This window comes from Bombina bombina, chromosome 3 (genome assembly GCF_027579735.1).
Source record: "Bombina bombina isolate aBomBom1 chromosome 3, aBomBom1.pri, whole genome shotgun sequence".
NCBI classification, from domain to species: domain Eukaryota; kingdom Metazoa; phylum Chordata; class Amphibia; order Anura; family Bombinatoridae; genus Bombina; species Bombina bombina.
Window position 1 is genome coordinate 9,430,324 of NC_069501.1, and position 23,686 is coordinate 9,454,009.

Genomic DNA, 23,686 nt, shown 5'->3' on the forward strand with positions numbered 1-23,686 from the left:
AGCCTGCGCATCTGAACTCCACGTGCGTGAGCACAGTTCTATATGACACACATGAACTAACACCCTCTAGTGGTGAAAAACTGTAAAAATGCCCTGAGAGAAGAGGCTGCCTTCAAGGTCTTAGAAATTAGCATATGAACCTCCTAGGTTTAGCTTTCAACTAAGTATGCCAAGAGAACAAAGCAAAATTGGTGATAAAAGTGCAGGGGTTAGGGTTTTATTCCAACCTTTTCATCGTTTTCAAGAAAGAGGGAACCTTCCGCCCTATCTTGGATCTAAAGTGCCTCATCAAATTCCTCAAGGTTCCGTCCTTCAAGATACTATCTTATCCATTCGTCCTTTGGTCCAGGAGAGTCAATTCATAACCACTATAGACCTGAACAACACTTACCTCCATGTTCCTATACGCAGGGAACATTTTAAATTTCTATGATTTGCCTTTCTAGATGAACACTTTCAATTTGCAGCCCTTCCTTTTGACCTGGCTACAGCTCCCAGAATCTTAACAAAAGTGTTGGTAGCTCTTCTAGCGGTGGCCAGATATCAAGGAATCGCTGTGGCCCCGTACCTGGATGATATCTTGGTTCAGGCTCCATCTCTTCTTTTGGCGAAATCTCACACAGACTATGTTATCCCTTCTTAGCTCTCACGGGTGGAAGGTGAATCTATGAAGATCTTCCTAACCGATGTGAGACAGTCCAAACTTCTCTCTGCCTGCTTTTCCCTCTAGTCCTCTGTTCGCCCCTCAGTAGCGCAGTGCATGGAGGTAATTGGTCACATGGTGGCCTCCATGGACATTAATCCTTTTGCTCGCTTCTATCTGAGACCTCCAACTATGTATGCTCAGACAATGGAATGGAGATCATTCAGACCTATATAAACGCATCATCCTAAACAAACGTGAGATATTCTCTCTTTTGTTGACTGTCAGGATCATCTGTGCTTTTTGAGACCATCTTGGGAGATTGTGACTACGAATGCCAGGCTTTCAGGCTGGGGAGCAGTTTGGGGTCCCTTAAGAGCTATGGGATCCTGGTTACTGAAGGAACAATATTCAGGAGTTGGGTGGCGGAGCTAGCGAGCCTCAAGTATGGCCGCATGATCTTAAAGCTCCGTAACACACTGCAGAAAAAATCGTCCACACCAGAAGATAAAGAGCAACAGAGGGGCGAAAAGATTCAGGAGAATGCTGGGGAAGGATCGATCGTTGTCCAAGGGCAATATAAAGGCAAAAGGCAGTAATTTTAAAAAGAAACCGGCGCCGCACATATAGGCCTACAGCTTCACTTATTTTTTTACTGCGCAACAGGCGGCTAAAACCTCTCACCTCACGGAAGTGGGGGAATTGCTGAAAGTCGCAGAAAAAGACCCAGCACTGCACCAGATCACTATAGAAGGAATGTGAGTACTATACTCCTGAATTAAAACCTTTCCCTGTACAGCAGGATAAGAAACACTTAGGTTAGTGCTATTTACACACAATCGAACAGGGAGATAGTGACACCATCTCAAGTAACCAGCCCTACACGTAACCCTCAAAGGACAGCTCTAAGAAAGGGTCACATAAAGAAACATACCGCATCTCTAAAGAATACTAAAACATACATTAAGATAAAGGCAGTGTTATAGCAACACACAAATTGCCATATACAGCTAATAAATTTTGGACTCAAAAATATTGAAAGGCAAATTTTTTCACTCTTCCAATAGAGGAAACTGTTGGACTGACTGGAACTAATACCTTTTAAGCACCTACTGAGCATTGAAGGCACAATAGACCAAAGGTGCTATATTTTTCAAGTTTGCAAATCCCCTCACTGGAGCTCATTAACTACCTCTCTGCCTGGTCTATAGTACCATCACTTCAATGGCAACTAGAAAATCAGTTAAATCTGACAATACAAACAAACCGGTGCATCAAACAACCCTCAAGCACTCCCATAATGAACTCATTTTTCAAGACCCTGGAAAATACAGCAGATACTTCTGTACCCTTACCTAACAGGTTGATCATACAAATGACCAAAAAGATACCTCTGCACCACTAACAAAAGCAGACCTTATGCACCTTCCAACTAAGGAAGATTTTTCTCAGTTAATCACCCAAGTTTGAAAACTTATAAAAGATGGACTAGCGGAGGTAAAAGCGGATGTATAACAGCTAGGATACAGATTGGAACAATTAGAAGAAGATACAGAAACACTGACAACAGACCGTGATTTGCTGACAGAACTGCAATCTCAAAGTGAGATAATTTACCAGCTACAAACTCAAATAGAGGACCTTCATAATACAGGGTGCAGACAGAATCTCGGAATAAGGGGCATCCCTGAAAAAATAACTCAACCTCAATTAAATGAATATCTACAAAATCTTTTTCTCTCAGTGGTGTAAGACACTGCTGAGAAAAGATTTATTCTAGATAGAGCCCATAGAGCTTTGCGACAGCCACCTAGAAACACAGCTCCCCCGAGAGATGTCATTCTCTGATTTCATAGATATGAAGATAAAGAGAAAGTACTAACAGCAGCCAGAAAGATAAAGCAAATCACCTTTGAGGGAGACCCGATTCAAATATTCCCCGATCTCAGTCTCCAAACCTTAAACAGAAGAAGAGAGGCTAGATACCTCACACTACACCTACAAGAATTGGGGATTGTCAGGGTGCCAGGAATCAGACTGAGACAAGAAGTGCAAAAATAATCACACCTTAATTTATAGCAAAAAATAATAAAAAGTCCACAAGTCAAATAACAAGCCAGGAATCATAACCAGAACTGGTAGTCAGACGAGCCGAGTCAGTAGCCAAAGCGAATAGTCAGATGAGCCGGAATCAGGAAGAAGGAGAACAGCAGAGTCAGGAACAAGCCAGGGATCAGGAACCAGGAGGGACGTCAGACAGCCAGGTAATACACAGGAGCTCACACTAACAGGTCTGAGACAACGCAAGGGCAAAGCTTACTGAACAGAGGCCCTTTAAATAATAAGTGATGACATCACAATTCTGAGACTGCATCCTGTCTCACACGGATGATGTACACCAGTCTGGCCATAAAAGGAAGTGCAGGAAATGAGCAGCATCACACAGTATGCACCAGAGTCGGGAAGAGAGGTGAGTAAAATGGCTGCCAGCAGCACATGTCAAACAGATCAGGGAAAAAACCCTGACAGGGATAAAATACAGATGGGGCTTTCCTTTCTGTCTTAAAATTGAAAAAGATAATCAGACTGCCATCTACCAGCCCCCATCCGATTTGGAGGACTTTTGCAAAAAATTAAACATTGATGCACCTTCTCTTCCATCGATGTTTGATGAGGAACTAACTACAGATCAATCATCAAGCCGCCCTAATCCTCAAAGACCCAATTAGACCAAAGTGACAAGAAAGAGACCCAGGAATCAAGTGGACGCCTCCACAAAGCCAACTCTAAGCTCGGAACCAGCAACATGAAAGTATACAGTAATGACTTGTTAGCTATATACCAGTAATAGTTGTTACTATTAAAGTTTCTAAATTTAACCACTAATGACTATAACAACCTAGCCCCTACTCTTAGGGCAGTATATATATATATATATTCCAGACAGTGTGCACTCCTGAACAACGTAAGGAACAGCCTTGGGTGCAGCCAAACAACAACAAATAGCTCCGCACTCCACAGGTCTTAGCAAACAAGTAGTCACTTTATTGTGAATGTTTTCGGTTTTAACAAACCGTCCTCAGACAAATAGTGAGAAAAGAAAGAGCACTTACGCACCACCAGACATATACCCTCTAGTGTAACAAACTGTCCGACACTACGTTCTCCCCAGTAGCTCCGCCCCTTCCATGCGCGCGAACATCCAGGGCAGCGTATGTCGGTTCTGGAAACTGTTAAAAACATAAAAAACAGCAAAACTTAACAAGTATTTGAATACACAGAGATAATATCATACACATTGTGCTTGTAGTAACAAGCACACAGGGGACCGGTGTATCATATTGGTAGCGCAAGGTCTCAAGGGTTACTATGGTAATGCATACAACAAATGCCAATAGGCAGAGACAACAAGTGCAATCGATATGATCAGCCAAAAGACTGTGCCAAGGGGTTATAGTAGAAAAGCACAGTAATATAACATAAATAAAGCAATAATAAGCAGCAATAAACCATTTAGATCTGTGTTAAGGTAAGCCATATATGGGAGATCTATTGAAACTAAACCCCACATTATCAAATGTCATTTATTCTTGGCTACAGCAGCAAGATAGAGATTACTGCCTGTGCTTAACCCTTAAAAAGCACAGATATACATGGATCCAAAACACTAATTGCTCTCCCAAGCAACAGGTGTTGTCCACTAGAAACAATGAACAGTTTTTTTTAGGCAGTAAATCTTCAAATATAAGTTATATGCATAACGATTTCTTACTCCTTGTCAATTCTGTGATTGTCTGTGAGCTGTTAATCCGACTTGTAACAATGAATAGTTCAAACACTCTGGTCTTTTAACAGTAAAACATAACCTTTATTGGATAAAAAGTAGATAAAAGTTCACAGACCTTGGTGTTGTCGGTGCATATAGCGAATAATGCAAAACTTTACCTCCGACCCCCTTAGACGCGTCAATGGTATCACCATCTATAAAGCTGCGGCGAAACACGTCTGGTGACGTGTCTAAGGGGGTCGGAGGTAAAGGTTAGCATTATTCGCTATATGCACCGACAACACTGAGGTCTGTAAACTTTTATCTATTTTTTATCCAATAAAGGTTATGTTTTACTGTTAAAAGACCAGAGTGTTTGAACTATTCATTGTTACAAGTCGGATTAACAGCTCGCAGACAATCACAGAATTGACAAGGAGTAAGAAATCGTTATGCATATAACTTATATTTGAAGATTTACTGCCTACAAAATACTGTTCATTGTAAACCCCACATTGTTAGAAATGGAATAATCCAATAACTGTCAAGTTGGATCCCTAACAAAAAGGGACAGATAAGATAATTACATCTACCAATTCCTAAGTATAGAAATAAGCACGTATGTATCGTTGGTCTCATTAAATATATATTGTTATTTACAAGAACACCTGCCAATCAAGATGGGTGTTCAAACCCTTGGGTATCAATGTGTCCAAATAAAAGGTCCATTTAGCTTCTCTCTGTAATAGAATTCTATTACGGTCACCCCCCCTAGGCATAGGGGGAACGTGATCAATGATAGTATATTTTAAGTCTGTTACTTTATGTTGTAAATCCACAAAATGCCGTGCCACAGGCTGCTCGGAAGTTCCATTCTTTAGGGCCGTCCGGATGGCAGAACGATGGTTCGCCATTCGTGTCCGTAAGTCGTCGGAGGGCTTTCCTACATAGTATAGGCCACAAATGCAATGTAGAAGGTAAATAATGTGGGTAGTAGTACAGGTCAAACGGTACCGGTGTTTGTACATTTTTATCTTATGGGGATGCGTGAAGGAGGTGCCTGTGATAAGACCCCCACAAGTCACACACCCCAAGCAGCGGAAGACCCCTGGTTTGTTAATGTCCATCCATGTAGTCTTTCTATAGCACTGTACTGGATCAGTTTTTACAAGAAAATCCCTTACGGATCTGGCCCTCCTATATCCCATCCATGGAGGTGATGTCTGTAACAACGGTAGAGCTTTATCCGTGTTGATAATCTGCTAGTGTCTATTAATAATATCAGGTAATGCCTTCTTATTGCTGGAATAAGTAGTCACAAATGTCATCCTATTGGTATCAGGGGCCCTCACAGTTTTTTTGTCCCCCAGCAGTTCAGCACACCGTCTGTCCAGAAGCTTATTAGGATAGCTACGTGTCTGGAACCTTTCTTTCATTTCACTCATTTGTTCTTCTCTGTTGCTTTCCTCCGTATTATTCCTCAGTACTTCTAAGAAATTGAGACTTGGGTAGTACGGTTTTAAGTGTTGGTGGGTGACAACTTGAAAAATGTAGGAGTGCATTACGGTCAGTATCTTTGCGATACAGAGTTGATTGTAATCTGTCCATGTTCTTATACAGCTTCACATCCAAGAAATCAATCTGTTGGATATTAGATTGCATCTTGAATTTTAATGCATGGTGTGTGGTATTCAACTTTGCGAACCAAACTTCCAATTCCTCCATAGATCCTGTCCATAATAGAAACAGGTCATCAATGTACCTTTTGAAGAAGATGATATTCTCCACCCTAAACAGTTCGGTACCAAACTCCTCAAAAAAGGCCATAAATAAGTTTGCATAAGATGTGGCCACATTGGACCCCATCGCTGTCCCGGTTAGTTGTAGAAAGAATTGTTGTTCAAATTTGAAATGATTTGTAGTAAGGCAGATTTCCAACAGCTGTAAAAGTACTTCAGCAGGAGGTCCCACATATGGGTATCTGTTGAGATAGAAAGCAACAGCTTGTATCCCCTCCTGATGGGGAATTACAGTATATAGACTCGTCACATCCAACGTGGCAAGTAGGACATCTTCACCGGTCTCTTCTATGTCTGCTAAAAGCTCAAGTAGGGTTGCGGAGTCTCTTAGATAGGAGGACATATGCATCTACATAAGTAGCTACAGGTTGTTGTAGAGAACCAATGGCTGACACTATAGGCCGACCTGGAGGGTGTCTGAGACTCTTATGTATTTTAGGTAATGCATAAAAAACGGGAATGCGGGGATGTTTGACTGTCAAGAAGGCCAAGACATCTTTATCAAAAAAGCCTTCATCATAACACAAGAGTTTTGCAATCAATCTGTTGCTTAAAGATTGTTATTGGATCCATATGTAACGATCTATACGTACTTTTGTCTGAGAGTTGGGACATAATCTCATTTTTGTAATCCACATAGTTCAACAAGACTACTGCTCCACCCTTATCCGCTTCGCGGATGACAATCTCAGTATTCTTGCCCAAATTCCTTAGAGCAGACCATTCCTTAGATGTGAAATTAGGCTTTTTTGATAAAGATGTCTTGGCCTTCTTGACAGTCAAACATTTTCACATTCCCGTTTTTTATGCATTGCCTAAAATACATAAGAGTCTCAGACACCCTCCAGGTCGGCCTATAGTGTCAGCCATTGGTTCTCTACAACAACCTATAGCTACTTATGTAGATGCATTTCTGCAACCACTTGTAAAACATATGTCCTATCTAAGAGACTCCGCAACCCTACTTGAGCTTTTAGCAGACATAGGAGAGACCGGTGAAGATGTCCTACTCGTACGTTATGGACAGGATCTATTGAGGAATTGGAAGCTTAGTTCGCAAAGTTGAATACCACCCACCCTGCATTAAAATTCAAGATGCAATCTAATATCCAACAGATTGATTTCCTGGATGTGAGGCTGTATAAGAACATGGACAGATTACAATCAACTCTGTATCGCAAAGATACTGACCGTAATGCACTCCTACATTTTTCAAGTTGTCACCCACCAACACTTAAAAGCGCACTTCCCAAGTCTCAATTTCTCAGAGTACTGAGGAATAATACGGAAGAAAGCAACAGAGAAGAACAAATGAGTGAAATGAAAGAAAGGTTCCAGACACGTAGCTATCCTAATAAGCTTCTGGACAGACGGTGTGCTGAACTGCTGGGGGACAAAAAAACTGTGAGGGCCCCTGATACCAATAGGATGACATTTGTGACTACTTATTCCAGCGATAAGAAGGCATTACCTGATATTATTAATAGACACTGGCAGATTATCAACACGGATAAAGCTCTACCGTTGTTACAGACATCACCTCCACGGATGGGATATAGGAGGGCCAGATCCTTAAGGGATTTTCTTGTAAAAACTGATCCAGTACAGTGCTATAGAAAGACTACATGGATGGACATTAACAAACCGGGGGTCTTCCGCTGCTTGGGGTGTGTGACTTGTGGGGGTCTTATCACAGGCACCTCCTTCACGCATCCCCATAAGAGAAAAATGTACAAACACCGGTACCGTTTGACCCATACTACTACCCACATTATTTACCTTCTACATTGCATTTGTGGCCTATACTATGTAGGAAAGACTTCCGACGACTTACGGACACGGATGGCGAACCATCGTTCTGCCATCCGGACGGCCCTAAAGAATGGAACTTCCGAGCAGCCTGTGGCACGGCATTTTGTGGATTTACAACATAAAGTAACAGACTTAAAATATACTATCATTGATCACGTTCCCCCCCCAATGCCTAGGGGGGGTGACCGTAATAGAATTCTATTACAGAGAGAAGCTAAATGGACCTTTTATTTGGACACATTGATACCCAAGGGTTTGAACATCCATCTTGATTGGCAGGTGTTCTTGTAAATAACTATATATTTGATGAGACCCACGATCCATCCGTGCTTATTTCTATACTTAGGTATTGGTAGATGTAATTATCTTATCTGTCCCTTTTTGTTAGGGATCCAACTTGACAGTTATTGGATTATTCCGTTTCTAACAATGTGGGGTTTAGTTTCAATAGATCTTCCCATATATGGCTTACCTTAACACAGATCTAAATGATTTTTGCTGTTTATTATTGCTTTATTTATGTTGTTATATTACTGTGCTTTTCTACAATAACCCCTTGGCACTGTCTTTTGGCTGATCATATCGATTGCACTTGTTGTCTCTGCCTATTGGCATTTGTTGTATGCGTTACCATAGTAACCCTTGAGACCTTGTGCTACCGATATGATACACCGGTCCCCTGTGTGTTTGTTACTACAGGTGCAAGGTGTATGATAATATTATCTCTGTGTATTCATATGCTTGTTAAGTTTTGCTGTGATTTATGTTTTTAACAGTTTCCAGAACAGACATACGCTGCCCCGGATGTTCGCGCCCACGGAAGGGGCGGAGCTACTGGGGAGAACGTAATGTCGGTTTGTTACACGAGAGGGTATATGTCTGGTGGTGAGTAAGTGCTCTTTCTTTTCTCACTATTTGTCTGAGGACGGTTAAAACCGAAAACGTTCACAATAAAGTGACTACTTGTTTGCTAAGACCTGTGGAGTGTGCTTTATCCGGAGATATATAGAGATATATAGATATATATATATATATATATATATATATATATATATATATATATATATACACACAATTCTGAACACAGCTACATCCCCAGTTATAAAAGGGTGTTCACACTTATGCAACCATATTATTTTAGTTTATTTTTATTTCCCTTTTACCTAAAAAAAATCAGTTTGTTATTCAATTGAGTTGTACAGTTTATAGGTCACATTAAAGGTGGAAAAAGTTCTGAAATGATTTATCTTTGTCTCATTTTTTTACATCACAGAAACCTGACATTTTAACAGGGGTGTGTAGACTTTTTATATCATATATATATATATATATATATATATATATATATATATATATATATATATATATATATATATATATATATATATATATATACACACGTTATCTTCCCTAGATATATTCACGACTGCCGGTCGTGTTTTTCCTAAATTCAGATAACCCCATTGACTTACCACCCACAAGCCCCCATATTGCATTCTACAATGTAATAGTGTCTAATAAATTGAGTATCATCCTTCTAAGCATAGCTAACACTAGAGGGGTTTTATTGTTCTCAAGTTTGTTATATAATGTTTTTGAATTATATTGTTTCTCTTATTATTTTTACTTAGATGGTCATGGCTCCAGCATTTTAATACATATTCACGACTCTGTCTCTCTCCCTCTAATGCCCCTTCTATCCCTGTCCCCTTCCAGATGGATGACCCACCCAACTGATTCGGTGAGTGACTGGTATCCAGCTAACCTTGCCCTGCCCCACATGGAAACACCCCAATATTTTAGGAAACCACAACACCAAATAAGACTAATTTTCATATACAATGCATACACAAAGACTTAAAATCTTGACACAGAATGTCAAAGGACTAAATTCACCCCACAAGAGATCAATAGCCCTTAATTGGTTTAAATGCTACCACAGAGATATATTGTATTTATGCAAGAGACACACTTTGCTCTAAACTCTCAACCTAGATGTAGCTCCAGGGATTACCCACTAGGGTACTTAAGCTTGGCACAAACGAAACATAATGGAGTAGTTATTCTTTTCCACAGAAAAATCCCTTTCCACCTCATCCACAAAGAAATAGATGACGAAGGCAGGTTCATCATTCTAGTAGGCCTGTTATACAGCAGACCAATAACCTTAATAAATGTATACAGTCTGAACACGAGGCAAATACCATTTATTAGCAAAATATTACAAAAAATCTGGACTGTTAAGAAAGGCACAATAATTTTAGGGGGAAACCGTAATGTAGCACTCGAACCCTTGCTAGACTGCTCCCACCAAAGGAATGCACTAACACAAACAGCCCTCTCTAACTTGAAAAAGAAACTATGGGAACTAACACTAATAGATACCTGCAGAATTCTGCACCCCAAAATAAAAAATTATACGTTCTATTCATACCCGTGTCAGGTGTAATCTATAATTGATTATATTCTCATAGACCAAAATAGCCTATCTATGACACTAGCGACGGACATAATTCATACGTCTTGGTCAGATCACTCCATGGACTTGACTTGGTCCTCAATACCTATTACTCCATACTAGTGGAGGTTGAATGAAGCTCTGCTTCACAAAACTGAAGTGAATAATAAGATCTCCCTAACACTACAGGACTACTTCTCACATAACACCACAGAATTGCATAATCCACAACTGATCTGGGATGCCCATAAATCAGTGAGGGGAGAATTTATTAAAATACAAGCTACTACTAAAAAAAAACAAATAATAAAAAAATATGATCAACTCTTACTACAACTTAAATATCTAGACATAGCACATAAAAAAGATCCTACGAACATAAGCCTACAAACAACCCGGACAGAAGCAAGAGAGTCACTTAACCACCCTTTGAAGGAAGAGGCCTATAAAAAAGCTTTTTATTTAAATAAAACTTACTTTGTAGAAGGCAATAAGGCAGGCACCCTTTTAGTTAGTGTTAAAACAAAAATAAAACGTAATTACCATGTACAAAAAATAGAACCCAAAATTGGGGAACCCACTTCTGATAGCGATAAGATAGCTGAAACGTTCCGCACATATTGCAAAGAATTATATCAATTGCCCAATAACTTATGAACAGATACACAAGAAGAAATGTTAACATACGTCATTAAGGCTGAATTACCTAAAATAGAACAGGAACAGCAAACAGATCTAGACTCAACGATCACCTTGGAAGTCCTACATACCATAGAATAACTGCCACCTAGGAAGAGCCCAGGACCAGATGGTCTTAGTAATAAATATTACAAAACATTTAAACAAATGTTCTCTTTTTAATTACATTGATGATCCCTATGCCTAACAAACAAACATTGCGTAATTATAGACCCATTTCCCTATTAAACACGGATTTAAAAATATATTCTAAAATACTAGCCACAAGAATCAACAATATTCTTCCAGAGGTGATACATGTTGACCAGGCAGGATTTGTTCCCCATAGAGAGGCCAGGGATAACCCTATTAGGGTGCTTCAGTTAATTGATTATATAAAACTTCAAGATATCCCCGCCATCATGATCTCAACTGACACTGAAAAAGCAATTGATAGGCTTAGTTAGGGTTTCCTATCAATAGTTTTAAAACAAATCAGAAATGCTTAATATTCAGAAATGCTAAATATTACACTATGCCCAAAAAACATTTCCAAACATAGCCAATATATGCACATATAAAAGGAACAACACTTTAATTCAATATTTGGGCATTGAGCTAACAGCACAACTATCCACATTTTTTTACCTAAATTATAGGAAATTATTGAAAACCATTGACTCAGACTTCTTTTGTGGTGGGAGAAAATACAAAGGTAAAAATAAATATATTACCTAGAATACTATATTTACTCCAATCGGCACCAACCCCACTGTCACCAATATTCCTTAAAAATATGCAAAAAAATATTAATACATACATCTGGGGAAACACTATACCACGAATTAATAGCACTACAATGGATAGATCCTTAGATGAGGGTGGCCTGGGAGTTCCTAAATCACATTGTTACGACAAGTCTTTCGAAATTGGGATAAACTAATTACTAATTTTAAAGGCCTATCTACACTCAAATCCCCATTGTCCCCTTTAGCAATATAAGCAGAATTCACTGGTGGAATAGATATTGGGGTGGGAGTAGGCGGAGGAACTGGATGGTCAATACCAATACATTCTCTCATAGAAAACCACAAGTTAAAACCCAGACAAGAATTAGAGACCGTAGCAGGTGGAATTTTCACTAAATGGCTGAAATACTCCCACAATATTTTTTAAAATATGTACCATTGGGTCCCCAATACCAAAAACACTCTCAATTGCTAGGAAATTACTGATTGGTCTCAAAAGCTCGCTACTCCCCACTTACACAGAAAAATGGACAAAGGAATTGAGTGAAAATAGACAATAAAACCTGGAAATACATATTTCAACGCACACATAAATCATCGGTTTCGGACCAAATTTTAGAACTAAACTTCAAAATTTTGACAAGATGGTATCTTACACCAAATAGACTACGGCCATCTTTAAACACAATAGACTATGCTGGTGAAATTGTGGGTCGGCAGGTAACATGACACACATATGGTGGAAATGTAGTAAGATTAGAACTTTGTGGGAGGAGGTGGAAAAATTGGGGAAGAAACTATTTGGAGCAGAATATGTAATACACCCTAACCATGCTCTCCTCAACATGAAACCCAGTAAACAATGCAAAATCAGAATGGCAGTGTTTTAAATAGCAATTAATGGAGCTAAATCCATCTTCTCCCAAAACTGGAAATCCCTCACCACACTTACAAAACAGATGTGGTTGGCACAGGTAGACAAATTGTTCACACTAGAGGGTTATGGGTACTATAAATAACAGAAAATGGAATTATTTTCCATCTCATGCAATTCTATTCGGATGAATATAAATTTACCCCCTCACAAATGAGATAAGAAAGTGTAACAAAATCGGAAATGGGTCCTCCATTATATCAACATACCATCAATCCTTCATTTACTCATGCAACACTTATCAATTATCATTTCCAAATCATCTCACATCTTTTTACCATTCCTCCATCACATGCCCATCCTTGCCCCACTCCGACATTCCCTACCTCTCACACCCATAAATAACAAAACCCTAAGAACCTAATATCCTATCTGACAATTCAGAATGCCTTCTCTGACACTATGAATATCTATAAATTTCCTGAAATGTCAGTTCCCTTTTTAGTCCCTGAAGAAGATGATCTATCATTTTATGGATAAACCATGACCTATTTCATTTTATTTTACTTTGTTGTTTTTATTTTATTTTTACTTTAATTTTAATTTATTCCATTTTATATTATTATTATGTTGTTCAATTACTTGTGTTCATATATTTGTTAGTTTACTATTGTTGAATGCAGTTTAAATCAGACAAAGAAATTAAAAAAAGGCACATTTCAGTATCATTAATAGTTTTTTTTTCCAACAATGCATAAACAGGACTTATTAGGATATAGTTCATACAAGGAAATTCCGACGGACTGAAAACTCAATGTATCCTATTGCTTGGCTTTATACTGTATATTTCATGTTAATACTATGTTTTACAATGTCTTGAAAAAAGATAAATAAAAAATATTCTGGAGTTGAGAGCAATCTACACTGCCCTGGTAGTGTGGCCTCAACTGAGTTCTGTTCGGTTTATCAGATCAGACTACATAACATCTGTGGCTTATATCAACCATCAGGGAGGAACGAGGAGTTCCTTAGCCATGAAGGAGGTCTTGCACATCCTTCAGTGGGCAGAATCCCACAATTGCCACATTTCGGCCATTCATATCCCATGTGTGGACAACTAGGAAGCTAACTGAGCAGACAGACGTTCCACCCAGGGGAGTGGGCTCTTCATCCGGAGGAGTTTTCTGAGTTAACCCTCAGGTGGGGTGTCCCAGGAAATAGATCTAATGGCGTATTCGATCTGATGTATCTGTTTCCTCCGTTTGCCCTTCTTCCCAGAGTCATAGCCCACATCAAGCAGGAGTGGTCCGCTGTTATGCTATTTGTCCCGGCTTGGCCCCGCAGGACCTGGTTTGCGGACATGTTGAAGATGTCGTTGTCCTCCCCTCCGTGGAGGTTTGCCGCTGAGGAAGGACCTTCTACTTCATGGTCCGTTTCTTCATCCAAACCTAGATTCTCTGAGGCTGACTGCATGGAGATTGAACGCTTAGTTTTGTCTAAACAAGGTTTTTCAGATAGGGTCATTGACACTTTGATGCAGGCTAATAAGCCGGTGACTTGCCGGATATTTCATAAGGTCTGGCACACTTATTTAGTCTCGAGGTTTCCCTTGGCACAAGGTGAGAGTTCCTTGTATATTGTCTCTCCAGGAGGGTTTGGAGAAAGGTGTGTCAGCCAGTTTTCTGAAGGGACAGATCTCTACCCTTTTGGTTTTGTTGCACAAGAGGTTAGCTAATCTGCCAGCCGTTCATTCCTTTGTTCAGACCCTGGTTAGAATCAGGCCTGTGTTTAAACCTGTTACTCCTCCTTGGAGCCTTAATTTAGTTCTTAGTGTTCTGCAGCAGGCTCCGTTTGAGCCTATACATTCTATTGATTAGGTATCTTAGAAAATGTTATTTTTGTTAGCTATTTCTTCTGCTCATAGAGTTTCAGAATTATCTTGCAGTATTTTTCTCCTTATCTTATTTTCCATGCGCATAAGGCGGTTCTATGTACTAAATTGGGATTTCTTCCCAAGGTGGTTTCGGACCGCAATATCAATCAGGAAACTTTAGTTCCTTCCTTGTGTCGTAATCCTTCTTCTCAGAAGGAACGTTTGCTACACAACCTGGATGTGGTTTGTGCTCTAAAATTCGTGCTACTAAGGATTTCAGACAATCTTCTGCCCTTTTTGCGGTGCACTCCGGTAGGCACAAGGGTCAAAAGGCCACTGCAACTACTCTCTCTCTTTTTGGTTGAGGAGTGTCATTCATTTTTCTTATGAGACAGCTGGAACAGCCTCCTGAGAGGATTACGGCTCACTCTACCCGTGCTGTTTATTCTTCCTGGGCTTTTAAGAACGAAGCTTCCATAGGACAAATTTGCTAGGTGCCAACTTGGTCCTCTTTACATACCTTTTCTAAATTTTACAAATTTGATGTTTTTGCCTCGGCTGAGGCTTCCTTTAGGAAAAAGGTGCTTCAAGCTGTGGTGTCCTCAGTTTAGGTCCACCTGCCTCTAGTTCTCCCTCCCTTTCCATTCTGTGTCCTGGGTATTGGTTTTCCACTAGTAATTTAATGGAATCATGGACTTTCCATGCCATTGGAAAGAAAACAAAATTTATGCTTACCTTGTATGATTTTTAAGGTGTTTTTTGTTTTTCCCTAAACTTCAGGCACCTATATACCGCTTGAGTTCCTCTTTCTCTTTCCTTATTCCCTTGACTGAATGACTGGGGAGTATGTGAAGTGGGAGGGATACTTAAGCTTTGCTGGGGTGTCTTTGCCTCCTCCTGGTGGTCAGGAGTTGAATTCCCACTAGTAATTGAATGGAATTGTGGACTCTTCATGTTAGAAAGAAAATAATTTATCATATCAATACACATATTTACCTACATACCCACCTCCCTCTGGATGTTCACCTATCCGCTTTCAAACATTATTGCAGAGGGGACTTCCTGTGATTTATGTCTTAGATCGTATCTTACGCTTCACTTGGCTAATATTTAGTGCCTGTTAAACATCTGTTCCACTATCTTTATATTTGTGTTTAAATAAAAATTTCTAAAGTTTGATCTTTGGCCATCCAAGTGAAAAAACTCCTGTGTGTTCTGACTGGACCACTGATAAAATGTATAGGTATAGGGGTCCATCTATCAAACATCCGCAATATGGGCATTTGATTGTACAGTGATAACTGCAGGCAACCGAGAAGTTGTGGTTTGTCATTGCTCTGTAACTCATGTGCTCTCAATAGCTACACCGTCCTTGCTCTCTGACACATGTGCTCTCAATAGCTACACAGTCCTTGCTCTCTGACATGTGCTCTCAATAGCTACACCGTCCTTGCTCTTTGACACACATGCTCTCAATAACTACACTGTCCTTGCTCTCTGACACACGTTCTTTTAATAGCTACACCGTCCTTGCTTACTGACACATGCTCTCAATAACTACACCGTCCTTGCTCTCTGACACATGTGCTCTCAATAGCTACACTGTCCTTGCTCTCTGACACATGTGCTCTCAATAGCTACACCGTCCTTGCTTACTGACACATGCTCTCAATAGCTACACCATCCTTGCTCTCTGACACATGTGCTCTCAATAGCTACACCGTCCTTGCTCTCTGACACACGTGCTCTTAATAGCTACACTGTCCTTGCTCTCTGACACGTGCTCTCAATAGCTACACCGTCCTTGCTCTCTGACACATGTGCTCTCAATAGCTACACCGTCCTTGCTCTCTGACACATGTGCTCTCAATAGCTACACCGTCCTTGCTCTCTGACACATGTGCTCTCAATAGCTACACCGTCCTTGCTCTCTGACATGTGCTCTCAATAGCTACACCGTCCTTGCTCTCTGACACGTGCTCTCAATAGCTACACCGTCCTTGCTTTCTGACACATGTGCTCTCAATAGCTACACTGTCCTTGCTCTCTGACACGTGCTCTCAATAGCTACACCGTCCTTGCTCTCTGACACATGTGCTCTCAATAGCTACACCGTCCTTGCTCTCTGACACGTGCTCTCAATAGCTACACCGTCCTTGCTCTCTGACACGTGCTCTCAATAGCTACACCGTCCTTGCTTTCTGACACGTGCTCTCAATAGCTACACCGTCCTTGCTTTCTGACACATGTGCTCTCAATAACTACACCGTCCTTGCTCTCTGAAACATGTGCTCTCAATAGCTACACCGTCCTTGCTTACTGACGTGCTCTCAATAGCTACACCGTCCTTGCTCTCTGACACATGCTCTCAATAGCTACACCGTCCTTATTCTCTGACACGTGCTCTCAATAGCTACACCGTCCTTGCTCTCTGACAAATGTTCTCTCAATAACTACACCGTCCTTACTCTCTGAAACATGTGCTCTCAATAGCTACACCGTCCTTGCTCTCTGACACATGTGCTCTCAATAGCTACACCGTCCTTGCTCTCTGACACGTGTGCTCTCAATAGCTACACCGTCCTTGCTCTCTGACACGTGTGCTCTCAATAGCTACACCGTCCTTGCTCTCTGACACGTGCTCTCAATAGCTACACCGTCCTTGCTCTCTGACACACGTGCTCTCAATAGCTACACCGTCCTTGCTCTCTGACACACGTGCTCTCAATAGCTACACCGTCCTTGCTCTCTGACACACGTGCTCTCAATAGCTACACCGTCCTTGCTCTCTGACACATGTGCTCTCAATAGCTACACCGTCCTTGCTCTCTGACACACGTGCTCTCAATAGCTTCACCGTCCTTGCTCTCTGACACGTGCTCTCAATAGCTACACCGTCCTTGCTTTCTGACACATGTGCTCTCAATATCTATCCTGCCCTCGATCTCTGATGCGTGTGATTTCAGTTGCTTGTTTGTATTTGCTCTGTGATGTTTATGCTCTTCATAGCTGCCCCCTGACAGCCCTAACTGTTTTCAGGATGCTGGTTCATCTGAGTCGTGCAGGAGCTGAAGTGAAGATGTTTGCTCCGGATGTCGCTCAGATGCATGTTATAGATCACAACAAAGGCCAGCCTGCAGAAGAGAGCAGGTACTACGACTCTTAGGTCCCCCTGTAGGTGTGTGAAGTAAACCTATAATATTACCCCTGCTAATCACAAACACCACATGTGCCACTGTTCCCAGGATGAGCAGATACCCTACACAGCTCTTTGATTGAGAATGTAGTTACTGTGTGTGTATGTATATGAGTCCAAGAAAGTTCGCTTTCACCCATTATATAAACATCCACCAGGGTGCCAGCCTCTTTATATAAAATGAAGACAATTAGGTACTTGCTAGTCCTTTTAAAGTGGTAGATTTAATGTGAGTTATGTTTTGAGGATACTCTCCCCTTCATCAGACCTGGTCTTAACAAAAAGCAAAATGGAAGAGTTAGTTATAGCATTTGGCCAAATGGTGAAAGGCCCAGGACCACGTCAAGGTCTTTTCCTCCCTGGGTTCCTAACCTACAGCCACATAATGCATCCCTTCAACTAAACACACTGAGATACAAGCAAGGGGGACAGCTGCACAGCTTTTAGGGACGCAGTTAATACCTGACAAGCCTAGCAATGCATGCCTTCACCTAAACACACTGAGATACAAGCAAGGGGGACAGCTGCACAGCTTTTAGGGACGCAGTTAATACCCGACAAGCCTAGCAATGCATCCCTTCACCTAAACACACTGAGATACAAGCAAGGGGGACAGCTGCACAGCTTTTAGGGACGCAGTTAATACCCAACAAGCCTAGCAATGCATCCCTTCACCTAAACACACTGAGATACAAGCAAGGGGGACAGCTGCACAGCTTTTAGGGACACCTGACAAGCCTAGGGATAATTACAAAGCAAAATTATTAACACAATACATAGAAAGTCTGGCACTCTTGTAAGCACACAGCTAGACTAAAAGCAACATAGAAGAGTTAGTTACAGCATTTGGCCAAATGTAGGCTAATTGGGTCCTTAGCTTACAGCCATGCAATGCATGCCTTCACCTAGGACTGTGAGGCTTGCAGGGTGAAATAACCCCCCCCCCCCCCCACGTCCCTAAAAAACACTACACTAAAACTAAAGTAACCTCACAAATAAAAATAAAAAAATATTCTAAAACACTTTTCTAAAATAAAATTAATATATATAATGTGTGAAGTCCATTTCTCTCTCTTAGGAATGTTCTTGTGGAGTCAGCCCGGCTTGCAAGAGGTGACATCACGGCCTTGTCACAGCTGAAAGCACAGGATCATGATGCTGTCATATTCCCTGGCGGGTTTGGGGCAGCCAAGAACCTGTAAGTCTGTATTGGGGGTTTGTTTCATGTAATGAAGTCTGCATGATGGTGCATGGATTGTTTTAGTTTTACTTTCTGTAACGGGGTAATTCTGTAACTGGGAGTATGTGTGTAGCTTGGTTTCTTGATGCCTTTGGTGAGTTGGGTGTGTTTGTGTACCACATGTTTGTGTATTTTTACTTTCTGTAACTGGGAGTATGTGTGTAGCTTGGTTTCTTGATGCCTTTGGTGAGTTGGGTGTGTTTGTGTACCACATGTTTGTGTATTTTTACTTTCTGTAACTGGGAGTATGTGCGTAACTTGGTTTCTTGATGCCTTTGGTGAGTTGGGTGTGTTTGTGTACCACATGTTTGTGTATTTTTACTTTCTGTAACTGGGAGTATGTGCGTAGCTCGGTTTCTTGATGCCTTTGGTGAGTTGGGTGTGTTTGTGTACCACATGTTTGTGTATTTTTACTTTCTGTAACTGGGAGTATGTGCGTAGCTTGGTTTCTTGATGCCTTTGGTGAGTTGGGTGTGTTTGTGTACCACATGTTTGTGTATTTTTACTTTCTGTAACTGGGAGTATGTGCGTAACTTGGTTTCTTGATGCCTTTGGTGAGTTGGGTGTGTTTGTGTACCACATGTTTGTGTATTTTTACTTTCTGTAACTGGGAGTATGTGCGTAGCTCGTTTTCTTGATGCCTTTGGTGAGTTGGGTGTGTTTGTGTACCACATGTTTGTGTATTTTTACTTTCTGTAACTGGGAGTATGTGCGTAGCTTGGTTTCTTGATGCCTTTGGTGAGTTGGGTGTGTTTGTGTACCACATGTTTGTGTATTTTTACTTTCTGTAACTGGGAGTATGTGCGTAGCTTGGTTTCTTGATGCCTTTGGTGAGTTGGGTGTGTGTGTGTACCACATGTTTGTGTATTTTTACTTTCTGTAACTGGGAGTATGTGCGTAGCTTGGGTTCTTGATGCCTTTGGTGAGTTGGGTGTGTTTGTGTACCACATGTTTGTGTATTTTTACTTTCTGTAACTGGGAGTATGTGCGTAGCTTGGTTTCTTGATGCCTTTGGTGAGTTGGGTGTGTTTGTGTACCACATGTTTGTGTATTTTTACTTTCTGTAACTGGGGAGTATGTGTGTAGCTTGGTTTCTTGATGCCTTTGGTGAGTTGGGTGTGTTTGTGTACCACATGTTTGTGTATTTGAGTGGTAGGTGTTTATGGCCTGTGACATTATTGTGTGTCTGTGTTGCAGATCCTCATTCGCTGTAGATGGGGAATCTTGTTGTGTTCACCAGGATGTTGAGCGTGTTCTACAGGAGTTTAGCAAAGCTAAGAAACCTATTGGGTGAGTGACCCCCGTGGGGACTCAAGTAGTCACATGTCTGTCTGATTATAATTCTGTTTCCGTTTATTTGCATGTTTATTGTTTATCAGATGTGTAAAACAATATGTGCTTGTTCATGGGTTTAAATAAAATATTTTTAATTAAAATGTCACTTTCTTTCATACAGGTGGTGAGAGTCCACAATCCATTACTCCTGTAAATTACTCTTCCCTACCACTAGGAGACAGCAGATTTCCAAACCTTAAGAGCTCTATAAAACCCCTCTCACCTCACTGGTAAACTAGTCTTGTCTTTCCCTCTACTGGAAGAAAGTGAAGAATGAAGATGTTATTCTTCAGAGATAGGGGTTCTCAGACTGAGTTGAAGGCCGTTTTCCTTCAGATTACAGTGCTTGTCAGGGGGTTGTGTATGGAGTATGGTAGTGTCTTGTTTTTCACCTCATGGGAAATTTGTCACAAGCCTTCCACAGGTGTTGCAGGGACTTGTCCTTTGCCTCTTCCTGCTGGGTCTTTAGTATACTCCTATTCTATATCCTCTGCTATGTTTCAGCACTGGTTTGGCTTTCTACTGTTTTTTTCAGTAGATGAGTGTCTTTTGGTAAGTAGTATATGCTTCTTTTTTTGCACTCTATAAGCCCTTTTGGGTATTAAAGTATATATGTTCTTATTTTTTTCCAATGGCATGGAGAGTCCACAATTCCAATCATCACTGTTGGGAAATTCACCACCTGGCCACCAGGAGGAGGCAAAGACACCCCAGCCAGAGCTTAAGTATCCTCCCACTACCCATACTTCCCCAGTCATTCTTGGCCTCTGTAACTAGGAGGAAGTGAAGATGGTGCTCTGAAGAAATGTAAGTCCTTTAATGGGTAGCTTCCCTTCAAGATAGGACTGGGGTAATGCTGTGTCCATGTAATCCTCTTGAGTAAGCGTATTGGTAGCTGTTAGCTGCTTTCCTTGTACTTCAGGTCCCTGTCAGAAGTCTGGATGAAGCTGGCAGACCTGGGCGTGCTGTGACTGCTCCATAGCAGAGAGCCTGGAGGGTAAGTCTTTTTCTTATATATTTCTGGACACTAATATCCTTGAGAACACACAAGAAGAAAATGACTAATATTTAATTCAGGGACCTGGTGGGACCTGCTAACCCTCATAAGGTGTGACTCTTAATTTTCTATATATCCGCATGTCTGGGATATTTGGCGGCTGGTGCAGATACCTGGTCTTTTGAACAGAGTCAGGGACTTTGCTGTGATAGACAGCCATTCCCCGGTTCTCCTTTGTAAGACCGGGTCAGACCTGATATGGTTAGGAAAGGGGAACTCTGTTTTTTTAAAGCCCGGCTGCAGCCTGTTAGCGGCGCATTTTCGTGCTCTACACTACCGCTGCACACCTCTCCACTCTGTCAGGTTCGTTCACGGGCTTTAAAGGCCTTTATTTGTGGACCGGAGAGTAGTATGTGGCGAGTAGAGGCAGAGTGCGACAAACTGTAAGCGCTTGGGCTTTGGAGTTTGTTGTGAGGTTCCTTCCATCCCTCTCTTTCTGAGAGGGAGTTTTCTCGTTTCCCGCCTGTCTGTGGACACCTGAGAGGTAGAACGAATTTGGCGGGAGTGAAGGAGAATGTCTCTGTTGGGGCATTTTTGAGCACGATTCTGTACAGGAAGGCAGTGTAAAGAAAGCAGTGGTGGCTGAGGAGCTGAGTGGTGACAGCAGGTACCCATCTCCTTGTCTCACTATTATTACACGCTCTGTAATCTGGCACTTTCCGTTTAGGTGTGGGTTTTTCTCATTGTCCCGGGCCGCCTACACACTTGATTGTGCGTCTCTCTCCACTTCGAGGCTGCTGAGCTCAAGGAGAAACGTGTATGCTTTTTCGAGGAGATATGTCTATTGAGGCTGCATGTTCGGCTCTTTGAGCTTTTTTGAGGCTGGGCGTGACATGGTGTAGAGCAAAGTGCGAGTTAAGGGATTGCAATTTTTACCACCGTGGGAGGTTAGATTTTATACCATTAGCACTGGTGGGAGGTTAGATTTTATACCGTGGGAGGTTAGATTTTATACCGTTAGCATTGGTATAGGAGTGGATGAGGCTAGGATATATATATAATATATATTTATGCCTCTTTGGAGTCTCCCTTAGCTCTTGGGTTGTTTAGATAGTCTTGCATATCTTATTTTTATATATTTGTGGGATTTCTGTTTTCACTTGCCCCTTTCATCTTAGCAATAAACATATTTTTAAAAGCCTAATCAGACTGGGGGTATATTTACCACTTGGGATTTGCCATTATTGGATCATTAAAGTCCTGTCACCAGTGTGAGTCATTTTCTCTGAGACATTTTATCCTATGTTCTAGAGCAGGGGTGAGCAATTATCAACCAGATGTTATGGACTACATCTCCCATAATGCTCTTTCAGCCATAATGCTGGCAATGCATCATGGGAGATGTAGTCCATAACATCTGGAAGGCCGATTGTTGCCCACCCCTGTTCTAGGGGATCTGGACAAATGGGTATATTTGTCCAGTAGTGGCATATTTTCAGCTAGTGATGTATATATCTGGGTCTCGTGGTAATTGCCTTTACCTGGTAATTCAGAGAACCAGTTCAATCCCTCATTGGAATATTTAAGTGGCAGCATATCTTTGTTCTATGTAACATACATATTTTATTGCTGATTCTTATGTCCCCAGTATGTTTATTTCATACTTGCATCTTTTATGTACATGGGTTCCATAACTGATCTCTCTGAGTGAGGAGATTTTTAGCATGTTGCAAGTGTGTGTTAACAATTATACACAGATCTGGTGATATTGCTGTATATAGTATATATCACATATATAAATGTGTTTTTATTTATATGTACCATTTAATTTCTAACCTTATAAATCTGCTCGCCATGCCGTGTATTTAGTTCTGCTCTACAGTGTCATTCTTATAGTGATATTCACTAGAGTTATGTGTTTTAGTCCTCTTTTTTTTTTTCAGATGCTGACACAGATGGGGTTTGAAGCAGTGTGTGTATAGGGACTTATTCTATATAATTCTCCCTCTGGCTGTATTGTGTACTTATCTTTTAGCTGATATGGGTTATCCCAGTGGGTGAGGTTTACTCACTTTATCAGTGTAGGGTTTTGCAGTTTATTCATTATGAGAATCGTTCTGTTGTCTCTAGAATTCTCTAGACAAGTAAATCTGCATGGCACTGAGAAAAGCTATTGATGTCATTTTTTCTCCAGACTTAAAGGGACACTCAATCAAACTTAAACTTTCATTATCCAGATAGAGCATGCCATTTTAAACAACTTTCC

General features: G+C 41.0%; 1 protein-coding gene across 2 annotated transcripts in view; it reads left to right on the top strand.

Annotated features, from left to right (window-relative positions):
- GATD3 (glutamine amidotransferase class 1 domain containing 3) overlaps window positions 1–23,686 on the top strand; it is a 134,344-nt gene that overhangs the window by 48,852 nt on the left and 61,806 nt on the right. Inside the window, exons 3-5 of one of the 2 annotated variants that reach the window (XM_053705712.1) lie at window positions 17,692–17,802; window positions 18,927–19,046; window positions 20,286–20,378. In XM_053705712.1, coding sequence (XP_053561687.1) covers window positions 17,692–17,802; window positions 18,927–19,046; window positions 20,286–20,378 — 324 coding nt within the window. The remainder of the gene's footprint in view (window positions 1–17,691; window positions 17,803–18,926; window positions 19,047–20,285; window positions 20,379–23,686) is intronic. The other variant, XM_053705713.1, reaches the window with a different exon arrangement.